The 12,425-nt window shown below is 45.3% G+C and overlaps 1 protein-coding gene across 2 annotated transcripts in view; it reads left to right on the forward strand.

Annotated features, from left to right (window-relative positions):
* kndc1 (kinase non-catalytic C-lobe domain containing 1) overlaps positions 1 to 12,425 on the forward strand; it is a 328,087-nt gene that overhangs the window by 221,187 nt on the left and 94,475 nt on the right. For both annotated transcript variants that reach the window (XM_085994745.1, XM_085994746.1), the window contains exon 20: positions 11,839 to 12,029. In XM_085994745.1, coding sequence (XP_085850871.1) covers positions 11,839 to 12,029 — 191 coding nt within the window. The remainder of the gene's footprint in view (positions 1 to 11,838; positions 12,030 to 12,425) is intronic.

The following is a 12,425-nucleotide window of genomic DNA, read 5'->3' on the forward strand; positions in this document are numbered from 1 at the left end:
TTTATCTCAACCTATGTGGATTCGGTTTCAATCTCTTTGTTAAGTCTGTCCTTTCTTGCTACTGCCATTATGTTATTTCTGATTAACACAGTTCTCCCCAGCACCTCTTCTTCCTTCATTGTTGTTACTGTTGTGTCTGTGTATAATAAGACACAGACTGCAGGAGAATGGTACAACAGGTGTTTACTCAACGTGGCTCACACGGGAACTGATCTGTACAGATTACTACTCAGTGCTATATACAGGTGTGGTCACTGCCGGTACTGCAGTATACATGAGCTGTAAAAGATAGTTCCCCCCTTAAAGGTATATACATTACAATTCCTCCCCTTTTAGATTAACAGTACCATAACACTCATTTAACAATTAAATATCAAACTAATTACAATTAACACTTTTAACATGCAACATTAGCTGAAAATAGTCTATTTATATATTCAGTCTTTGGGGAGGCTTCCTGATCCTTTCTGGATAGCGCCTTTCCCGAGTGTCTTGCTCTTGGTGCGGAGGCGATTCTGGCCCCCTGTTGTTGGTTGGTTCATCAGCTTCCGATGCTACTGTTTCTGGGGTATATGCGACCTGTACGTCGGGTTCATCACCAGGTACATATGGGCAAGGCATGGGGTTGACTTGTTCCTGTGACTCTAGGATCTGGTCAGCATGGCGTCTCACGATGCTCTCCCCAACGTCCACTGTGTACATTAGTGGGCCCTGCCGTGTGCATATCGTTCCTGGCTGCCATTTTTCTGTTCGGTAGTCGCGGGCCAAGACTGGTTGCCCTACATTGAAGCTCCTTGTTGGCTTCTCATGGATGTGCTGGAATTGCTTACTCTCAACATCTCTTCGTACATTTGGTCTGAACAAATCCAGGCAAGATCTTAACCTTCGGTTAAAGAACATCATGGCTGGGGCCTGGTTGGTGACTGCATGTGTCGCATTCCGGTAGACGAACAGGAAATTGTCCACCTTGTGCTGCAGCGGAATGTTGTCATTGTACATAGCCTTTATTGCCTTTTTAAAGGTTTGTACGAACCTCTCAGCCAATCCATTTGTGGCTGGATGATACGGGGCGGATGTGTAATGCCTTACCCCATTCTTTTTCAAGAACCTCCGGAACTCTTCGGACACAAACTGTGGTCCGTTGTCAGAGCAAATCTGTTCTGGCAAGCCATTCCTGGCAAAAATGGTCCGTAGGACTGCAATAGTTTTCTCCGTTGTGGTGGAGGACATTTTGATGACCTCAGGCCATTTCGAGTGCGCATCCACGGCTATTAAAAACATTGAGTCCATGAATGGACCAGCAAAATCAATATGCACCCATTGCCATGGAAATGAGGGCCACTCCCATGGGTGTAGAGGGGCCTATGGTGGTGCATTTTGGACTTTCTGGCATTCTGAGCAGCTCTTGGTCAGGTCCTCGATTTGTTTATCGATTCCCGGCCACCACACATAAGCCCTAGCTAGGCTTTTCATTTTTACCCCCCCAGATGACCCTCATGAAGCTCATTGAGCACTCTATCCCTTAACTTGGGTGGAATTACCACTCGGGATCCACACATCAAGGTCCCCCGGCACACTGACAGCTGTTCTCTCCTTGTCAAGAATGCTGGCAACATTGAGTCACCATGTGCTGGCCATCCCTTCACCGTCAAATCATATACCCGAGACAGTGTCGGGTCATTTCGGGTTTCCTTTTCGATACAAGCGTTAGTTACCGGTAGGTATTCAACTATAGTCGAATGGAATATTTCGACAGGATCCACTGCTGGTGCTTCCTCCACAGTAGGCAGTGGCAGGCATGATAGCCCATCAGCATTTCCATGCTGTTTCGTGCCCTTATATTCAATCTCATAGTGGTGCGCCCTAGAAAAAGTGACCATCTTTGTAGTCGTTGTGCAGTCATCACCGGAACGCCCTTCTTCAGATTAAAAATGGAGATAAGAGGCTGGTGATCAGTCAGCAAGGTGGATTTCTGCCCGTGCAGATAGTGATTGAACTTTTTCACTCCCCACACTAGGCTGACGGCCTCCCTGTCAATCTGGGCGTAGTTACGCTCGGCTGAGGTTAGTGATCGTGACGCAAAGGCTATTGGCCTCTCTGAGCCGTCCGAGAATTTGTGCGACAGCACCGCCCCAATACCGTAGGGTGACACATCACATGCCAACCGAATTGGTAATGCTGGGTTGTAATTGTAATGATATCAGCAAATAGTGATGGTATTTGCCTGTTTGATTATGATGCCTTACCAGCATATTTGCCTGATTGATTATTTATGCCTGACCAGCAGAGGGCATGTGAGAGACAAGCAGTTTAGTTTTAGTTTCGTTTTAGATGGATCTCTAAGATGGTGTCTCCTGTAATGCTGTTAACTGAGTTGAACATACTTTAGATAAAAAGTCATTCTCTTTCATGAATGTGTCGTCATTGAACCCACATACAAATCAATACATGGTGTCAGAAGTGATTGAAAGAGATGAAGAGGAAAAATCTGAAGTTAAATCAGCTCTCCACATATTAGCAAGCCAAAAGAGAACATCGTTACCTACCATTGGAGAATAGCTAACGAAGTGAAAAATGGTAGGATTACACCCACCGGCGAAGCTTCAGTTGACAGGTAATGTGGCTGAAAATTGGAGGAGGTTCAAACAACGTTTGGAGTTGTATTTAGCGGCAATCGGAGCTGACAAGAAAAGTGATAAAACAAAAGCGTCAGTGTTCTTACATGTCGTGGGTGATGAAGCGCTGGAGGTGTATAATAACTTCACATTCGCTGCTGATGGAGACAAAATGAAGCTGGATAAAATAATGGAACAGTTTGAGGCCTACTGCATACCTAAACATAACGTGACGTTTGAGAGGCACAGATTTTTCACATGTGTACAGAAAACGGGAGAGAATATTGATCAGTATGTGACTGAACTGAGAAACAGAAGCAAATCGTGTGAATATGGGGGACTGACAGACTCGCTGATAAAAGACAGACTGGTGTGTGGTATTCCAGATAATGGTCTAAGGGAAAGACTGCTAAGAGAGCAAAATCTAGACCTGGGAAAAGCCATAGCACTGTGTAGGGCTACAGAGACTGTGAAGTTGCAGGCAAAGGAGCTGTTCAGTGACAGTAGCTGCAACGTGGATGCAGTGAGAAAGAACGGACACAAACCGTTTAACAAATAGAGCGCCAATGTGAAAAAAGAGGCGTGGCCAGCGAACAAAAATGAAAGGGGCAATCGAAAGTCATGTAGTCGATGCGGTACACAGCATCCACCAAGAAAGTGTCCAGCATATGGTAAAACATGCAATAGTTGCAACAAAAACAACCATTATGCCCGTTGCTGTAAGAACCAAGCGCAACAAAGCAAGGTCCATACAGTAGATGAAAGCGAGATAGAGGAGTTCTATGTAGATGTTGTGTCTGAAAACAAAAAAGAAAAAAGAGACTGGATGTTGACACTAAAAGTGAATGACATACACATTCCATTTAAATTGGATACTGGAGCACAAGTTAATGTGATATCAGAGACTGATTTTAAGAAAATTAGACCCAGACCAAAGATACATGGAATAAAAGTGAAAGTGACAGGATGCTCAGGTACTAATATACCAGTGAAAGGAAGATGCATTGTCAAAGTGACACACAAGGACAGAGAGCACACGCTAGCATTAATCATGGTGCCAAAGGATGTGCAAGCCATACTAGGTTTAATAGCCTGTGAGAGACTGAACCTGGTTGTGGAAAGCGAAGGAGAGACAGTCTATGATGAACTCATGAAAGAGTACAACGACCTATTTAAGGGTCTAGGCTGCCTTCCAGGAGAACACACGATCAGAGTAGATAAAAGTATGCCAACGGTCATACATCCATGCAGAATAGTTCTGTTTGCTCTTCAAAAGCAACTGAAGGCAGAGTTGGACAGGATGGAAAGCCTGAACGTGATTCAGAAGATAGATGAGCCAACTGAGTGGGTGAGTTCCCTCGTCGTTGTGGACAAAAAGAATGGAAAGCTCAGAATTTGCCTGGATCCAAGAGATCTAAGCAGAGCAATAAAGAGAGAGCACTTCAAGCTTCCTACACGTGAGGAAATCATGTCACAGTTTGCAAATGCAAAGTATTTCAGCAAGTTAGATGCATCGTCAGGATTTTGGCAGATGAAACTGGACGAGGCTAGTTCAAGACTGTGCACGTTCAACAGTCCATTTGGCAGATACAGATTCCTAAGGTTACCATTTGGCATTGCCTCAGCTCCTGAAATGTATCACAAAACTATCCATATGATCTATGAGCACCTGGAGGGAGTTGATACATCAATGGATGACATCATAGTATGGGGAACCACGAGAACTGAGCATGACGAGAGACTGAAAAAAGTGCTGGAAGCAACAAGGAAAACAAACCTGAAGCTGAATAGAGAGAAATGCCAGCTCGGGGTGACAGAACTGACATTCGTGGGAGATATCCTTAGCAGTGAGGGCATCAGACCAGATCCCAGAAAGGTGTCCGCCATTGAGAATATGCCAAAGCCACAATGCAAAAAGGACGTGCAGAGGTTTAATGGAATGATCAACTACATGGGTAAATTCATATCCAACCTCTCAGAAAAGATGGCGCCACTGAGAAGACTAACTGAAAAGAACATAGAATGGGAATGGAATCATGAGCATGAGAAGTCATGGAGCGATCTAAAGAAACTGCTCACAGAGGAACCAGTTCTGAGGTTTTATGACCCAGCGAGACCCATCAAGATATCATCAGATGCATCACAGAGTGGGCTCGGTGCCGTTCTTCTGCAAAAATATGACTACTGGCAACCTATTGCATATGCATCGCGCTCAATGACAGACGCGGAGACGCGATATGCTCAAATAGAAAAGGAGCTGCTCAGCATCACATACGCCTGTGAAAGATTTCACCAGTTTGTGGCAGGACAAGCAATCAGTGTAGAGACTGACCATAAGCCCTTGATTGCATTGTTCCAAAAGCCACTAAATAGCTGTCCGCTTAGAATACAAAGAATGATGATCAGGCTGCAACGCTATACACTGAATGTTGCGTACACACCGGGTAAGCTGATGTATACAGCAGACACGTTGTCCAGAGCTGTTGACCCAAGAGAGCCCGCAAACACCAAAATGGATGAAAAAGTGAACGCCTACGTGGACATGATCACAAGTGCACTGCCCATAGCAGATGCAAAAATGGAGCTCATAAAGACTGAGACAAGCAAAGATGAAACAATGAGACGACTGAGGAAAAGCATCTTGGATGGATGGCCCAACATGAAGCAAGACTGCTCACCTGACAGGGCAGAGTACTGGAACTGCAGGGCGGAACTATCGGTGGTCGAAGACATCATCTACAAAGGAAGTAAAATAGTTATCCCAAAGAGTCTGAGAAAAGAGATGCTAAAAAGGATCCATGGAGGACATCTGGGAATCGAAAAGTGTAAGAAAAGAGCACGAGAGGTGATGTACTGGCCACGAATCAACCAAGATGTGACAAATGAGGTGTCAAACTGCACAATATGCCTGAAATATCGAGCAAGCAATCCGGTAGAACCACTAAAGCCACACCCAGCGCCAGACAGACCTTACCAGAAGGTAGGCGCTGACCTATTCGTATGTCAAGGGAAGGACTATCTTGTAGTCACAGACTATTACTCCCTGTATCCAGAGGTGTGTAGACTGTACACCACCACTGCAGATGCTGTGATAACATGTATGAAAGCCATATTCTCCAGACATGGCGTGGCAAGCGAGGTCTTCACAGACAACGGACCCCAGTTTTACAATGCAAGTTTCCGACACTTTGCCAAAGAGTGGGACTTTGTCCACACAACGTCAAGTCCTCACTTTCCACAGTCCAATGGACTAGTGGAAAAATCGGTCCAGACAGTGAAAAGACTGATGTACAAGGCAAAAGACAGTGGAACTGACTTCTACCAGAGCATGCTTGTATACCGCACAACGCCGCTCGAGTGTGGTATGTCACCAGCCCAACTCCTTATGGGACGTCTGTTAAGGTCAAACCTACCCATCCCGGAGAACCTCCTGAAAACAAAAGAGGGGGAGAAAGTGAGGAAGTTCAAAGAACAACAGAAAGAAAAGCAAAAGTACTACTATGACAGAGGAACACAAAATCTACCTGAACTCCACACTGGTGACCAAGTAAGGTTCAAAGACAAAACAAACATATGGACTCAGAAGGGAACTGTCCTGAGTGAAGTTCAACCAAGATCATACACCATTCAGACAGATGAGGGTGCTGTTCTGAGAAGAAATCGTCGGGATCTTCTCATGGGACCAGCCACAGCAGGTCAAAAGACTGATACTGTTGAACAACCTGATCACACAGCTGAGAAATCATCATCTGAGGTAACAACTCAGATTCAAGGACAATCAATCAGAAAATCCTCAAGACGTGTGAAGCCTCCTGAGAGACTCATTGAGCAAGTTTAAGGACTCTTGTTATAGAAGGAAGTAATGTTATCTTATTCTCTCTTCAAGTTTTAGTGTATTTACATATTTCATGTGAACACACAAAACAAGGTTAAAAAACCTTGATAATGATAATGTAAGTTCATTAAGTGTTACAGTTAAAATGCAGAGTAATACAAAGAAAACATGTTGTTAGATAAAAGTAAAATACTTTTGTTTTAAGAAAGGGAGATGTAATGATATCAGCAAATAGTGATGGTATTTGCCTGTTTGATTATGATGCCTTACCAGCATATTTGCCTGATTGATTATTTATGCCTGACCAGCAGAGGGCATGTGAGAGACAAGCAGTTTAGTTTTAGTTTCGTTTTAGATGGATCTCTAAGATGGTGTCTCCTGTAATGCTGTTAACTGAGTTCAACATACTTTAGATAAAAAGTCATTGGCCCAGAACTTGGTGTCGGGGCTTGCCGTGCGTGCAAGCCCCCGATGTGCACTTACCCTGCGCGCCGACATCTGAAACCTGGCCCGCAGCGGATTTCCTGTAAGTGGCCCGGTTCTGATCTCGGCGCGCTGTGCTAACCTGACCCAGCGGCGTAGTTAGTGCGATGTGCCGGCTGGGATCAGGTGAGCACTGTTCAGCCAATCAGGGGAGGGGAAACTTCATTCATAAGTTTGATAGTAAAGAATGTCAAACTCATGAAAAGTACAGCACCCCAAAACACTACTTAAACTTTAAATAAAATTTTAAAAAACATCCCAATAATTAAATTAACTATGAATAACTTTAAAAAACTATTTTAAACAATTAATCAAATTTTTGAAAAAAATAAATTTTTTAAAAATAGGGTCTAAAACTAAACTTACCTTACTGTAGATTCTTTAAAAATAATAAACCTGTGGAAAAAAAATTTCTAAATTGTACTAAAAGACCACTTACCTGTAAAACTAAGTACTTACGTGTGGTTTTTAAATGCGTAAAAACCGGAGGCCTTTACACATGCGCAAATCTGTAAAAATACAGGAAATCCAAGTCGCACGCGCTGCCCAATACCGCGCATGCGTTCAGCCTCTTAACCCCTTGGGTCAGAGGACAGGAAATGCCGGTTTTCAACGCATGCGCTGTGCATGCTGAAAACCGGCAATTCCTCCTGGCACACGCGTGAGTACCTTGTCCGTACTCACGCGTTGTGACAGGAATTACTGGGCCATTCTCTTTCATGAATGTGTCGTCATTGAACCCACATACAAATCAATACAGTAATGGGACAATACCTCTTTCGATGTGATTAGTGTTTTGCTCTTCTGGAAAGCTAGTCTACATTTGTCACTCCACTTCCATGGCACCCCAGTTTGCAGTAGGGTGTTCAGTGGGTGTAGTATTGTCGACAAATTTGGCAAGAACTTATGGTAGTAGTTTACCAGCCCGAGGAACGACCTCAGTTGTGACACATTTTCCGGTGCTGGAGCCTTGACTACTGCCTCAATCTTCTCTGGGGACTTATGTAACCCCTCTTTATCGATAACGTGGCCACAATACGAGATCTGTTTTCTAAAAAAACTCGCATTTGGGGCGGTTAACTCGGAGCCCATATTCCTGCAATCTAGTGAGCACCTGCTCCAGGTTGGCAAGGTGATCACTGTCATTTTCGCCCGTGACCAGGATGTCGTCCAAATAACACTGGGTCCCTGGGATCCCTTGCAGGACTTGTTCCATTGCCCTCTGCCAAATAGCCGGAGCTGATGCTACCCCGAATACCAGCCGGTTGTATTGGTAGAGACCTTTATGGCTGTTGATTGTGAGGTATTTTTTGATGCTTCTTCTACCTCCATTTGCAGATACGCCTGGGCCAGATCAATCTTAGTGAAGCGTTTCCCTCCAGATAGCGAGGCGAAAATATCTTCAATCCGCGGAAGTGGATATTGTACGGTGTGAAGGACCGGGTTCACTGTTACCTTAAAGTCCCCACAGATGCGAACCTTCCTTGGTTCCCCAGGCGTGCTGCTCAATGACTTTTTCATCACAGGGATGATGGGTGTAGCCCACTCGCTCCAGTCTACCTTGGACAGTACACCTGAACGTTCCAGACTCTGCAGCTCTGCTTCGACGGCTGGGCGGATCGCATAAGGTACCTTAAAAAATTTGGCCTTGCATTTTCTTCAATTTTAATCGTCGCTGTCGTGCCTTTTAGTGTTCCGAGTCCTTGCTGGAACACTTCTTTCGCGTCAGTTAGGATCTTTGACAGTCGCCCAGGTGTGACGTCGTCATCCTTTTTGTCAGCCACAGTCAGTGCCTGTATGGAATGCCAATCCAGTTGTATTTTCCGGATCCATTCACGTCCCAGTAATGGTGGTCCTCCATCTTGCAATACATACAGGTCTAGTTTTGGTGTTTCCTTACCGTTATATATAACGGTCACCCTTATTTTTCCTTTGGGGTAGACTTTTTGCCCCGTGTACGTCTTCAAAATAATTTTTGTGTCTCTCAAGGGTATGTGTGAGAATAGCCGCTCGTAGTCCCATCAGTTTATGACTGTTAGGGCTGATCCTGTGTCCAATTCCATCTTTACCTGGACTCCTGCTATCTTGAGAGTGACCCAAATGGTTCGGTGATCCTCCGTTGTGATCACATTATGTAGTTTCAGACAACTCAGTTCCCTGCTTTCGGAGTCGTTATCACCCTTTTGTTCGTCTGAACTATTCTCCGTCATCTTATGTACATTCTTGTACTTTTCTTTGGTAGGTTTCTTATTGCTGGTTTTCTTTCTCGACCTGCAGACTCGTGCTATGTGTCCTACTTTTCCACACTGTCTGCACACTTTGTCTTTAAACCAGCAATCATTCTGGTCGTGTGTTGTTCTGCCGCAGCGATAGCACTTCTCTGTTCTATATGACATTTCGTTTGTGCCATATTCTTGCGGTCTCTGTTGTATCTCTGCAGCGCCCCGTGCTGCTGCTTCATATGATACTGCAATGCTGAAAGCCTTTTCCAGCGTAAGGTCCTTTTCAGATAAAAGCCATTTCTGGGTTCCTTCACTTTGAAGCCCACTCACAAACTTGTCCCTTAAGGTATCTGCCAGTCCCGCTCCAAACTGGCAGTGTTTTGATAGTTTGCGCAGTTCTGTTAAATAATCAGCATTGCTTTCATCCTTATGCTGGTTCCATTTGTGAAACTTGAATCTTTCTGCTGTCAGCAGCGGTGTGGGGTTTAAATGTTCCTGTAGTATCATTACTATGTCTTCAAAACTCTTTTCCATTGGCTTCGTTGGGGTTACTAGATTTCGTAATAAACCATACGTCTTTGCATCCATTAAATTTAACAATACCGACGCTTTCTTGTCATCTGACACCTCATTTGCCTTGCAGTATACCTCTATTCGTTCGACATATGTAGTCCAATCTTCGACTTCATTGTCAAACGCGGTGATACTGCCACTCTTCGGCATTTTGGGTGTGGTTTAAAATGGCGTCTCCCAATGGCTTAAAATGGCGTCTCCCGCGCTTTCCTTCCTCCCCCGCTGCTGCCAACGCCGCTCCCGGCGGTTCTCGTGGCAATGGCGGCGCCCTGTAGGTTTCGTGCGCTGCTGCCAACGCCGCTCTCGGCGGTCCTCGTGGCAATGGCGGCCCCTCGCGGGTTTCTGCGTGTCTCTCTCTCCCTCTCTTCGACGCTGCTCGGCCCCTGAACACCGACTGCGCCCTGTGCGCTCTGCCCTCTCTCTCTCTCCCCCGTCGACGCTGCTCGGCCCTTTGCTGTGCCGCTCGGTCGGGCTGTAACCCGCCGCTGTCCGGGAAGGGTCTGCGCACTACCTGTTGCCAGCCCGTTTCGCTGGACCACCTCGACTGGAAAACCAAGCCTGGCTCTCGACAGCCTCCCCCGCAATTCTCGAGTCTCTGCTGGATGACTGGGCGGTTGCCCGTGGTCGACGCCCGAGTCTCTGGCCTTTACCTCCAATCCACTGATCTCCAGGAACGAATCCCCGGGAGGTGATGCAGAGTTGCAGGTAGGTTCGAACTTGCCTTGTCGCCAATGTTGTGTCTGTGTATAATAAGACACAGACTGCAGGAGAACGGTACAACAGGTGTTTACTCAACGTGGCTCACATGGGAACTGATCTGTACAGATTACTACTCAGTGCTATATACAGGTGTGGTCACTGCCGGTACTGCAGTATACATGAGCTGTAAAAGATAGTTCCCCCCTTAAAGGTATATACATTACAGTTACTAAATACATTATAGCCTGTAATATTTAATTGCCAAGCTTGTCCTACCTGCAGCCATGTTTCCGTTATCCCTATTACATCTATTTCCTCACTTCCAACAATTGCCAATTCCTCAGTTTTGTTGCTGATGCTCAGTACATTGCTATACAGGCAATTTAATATGCTATTATTTTTCAGTACTCCTTTATTTTTATCGGGTATTTTATTATTACATTCTATAACCTTTTTTGTTTCCTGAGTATTTACGTAATTTTTATCTCTTTTTGTACTCTGATCCCTTTCTCTTATCTATAGGTTACTATTATATCGACACAAACCCTCCCCCTCCCTCCCCTCCCCTCCCCACCCCACCCCACTTTACGAGCTTAAGTTCTCCGAGGATGGGGATAGGTTTAAGCTATGATGCTCATCACACTCACTGTCCTGATTCACACCTGAAGAATGTCACTTGGGTAAGGTACGAGCAGGCTGCCAATTCCTGTGGAACTGTACTGCAGCGTGCGTCAGCGCTTCAGGACAGAAAGAATGAAAATTTGGGGAATACTTTAAAAATAGTATTCTGCATGTTTTATATATTACACATATATATTAACTCCCTGTTGGGAAAGCAGCCTAGTGAGCAGCTGGCCCTTCCGGTCGAGGGAGATGCAGCCTGTTTTAATGGCTGAGTCTCATTAACTTGCCGCTGGCTGACTTCCCGACCAAAATGGCCGTAAGCCAGTGGGAAGCGGCTGCCCGGATGTTAAAATTGGGCTTGGAGGCCGCTGGCCAGGCCCGAGGTAAGTGCAGGGATGGGGGTGGGGCAGTTCCGGGACTGTCAGTGGTTTGGGAAGGAGGGGAAGTCTGGGGGAGGGGAGGCCTACATGTTCCTTGTGGGGCCCAGCGTAGCACTGCTACTCTTCCAGGCCCAACAAAGGAAAGAAATATTGAGGGGCCTCTTCAGGTAAGTTTCTTGCTCTGTTTTAATTGCCCTGTTTGCCCAAAATGAGTTAAATTTACCCTCATTAAGCTTTGTTTTCTGGAACAGGGGTTTTATCATTCGGGAGCTGCAAGCCTACATTTCGTTGTACTGCACTTGTGCACTAACAATGACAATAAAGTTGATTATTATTATTATTATTACAGTTAAAATAATCTAACAGATATTGTTGTATGTTCTTAATCGTATTTTTGGTCTCTCTAGATTTTGCAAATGGAGCAGTGGGGCCTGAACTCCTCTGTGCTGCTTTCAAAAGCATTAGACCTCGAATCTACTGATAGCAATTCTCTCCTCACCTTCCACTCTTTAAAAGGTGATCAGAGCCGTAGCAAGAACAGAACGCAAGTACTTCAAGCTGGCACAGCAGTGGGTTTGATGGCTTACCTCTACAGCAGGTGAATGGCACATAGCAAGGAATATTACTGAATATTAAATAAAGAAAAGGAAGAACTTGCATTGAAATGGCATCTTTTATGACGTCAGGACATCTTAAAGTGCTTCACAGGCAATAAAGTACTTTTGGTTTATACCAAAAGTAATGCTTGGCCTGCAACTAGAGTTCCTCCACTCCCTCTGGTTGAAACTCAGGAACAGGCTGCCCCTACAAAAACTTGGAGTTCCTGGGGCCTGTTTTGTATTTCTGTGGCTGACAAATTTAAAGAGACCTTTAAGGCCTGCAACAGCACCTGTGCTTCCTCCCAGCTGTGAGCATGCACCCCTTTGCAGCGCTCCACAGGCACCTAGTGTAGTCCGCTCTGTGATAATGACTCCTAACCAGAAATGGGGGTGCT

This window comes from Somniosus microcephalus, chromosome 8 (assembly GCF_052327205.1).
Source record: "Somniosus microcephalus isolate GS21.2 chromosome 8, FLI_Smic_1.0, whole genome shotgun sequence".
NCBI classification, from domain to species: domain Eukaryota; kingdom Metazoa; phylum Chordata; class Chondrichthyes; order Squaliformes; family Somniosidae; genus Somniosus; species Somniosus microcephalus.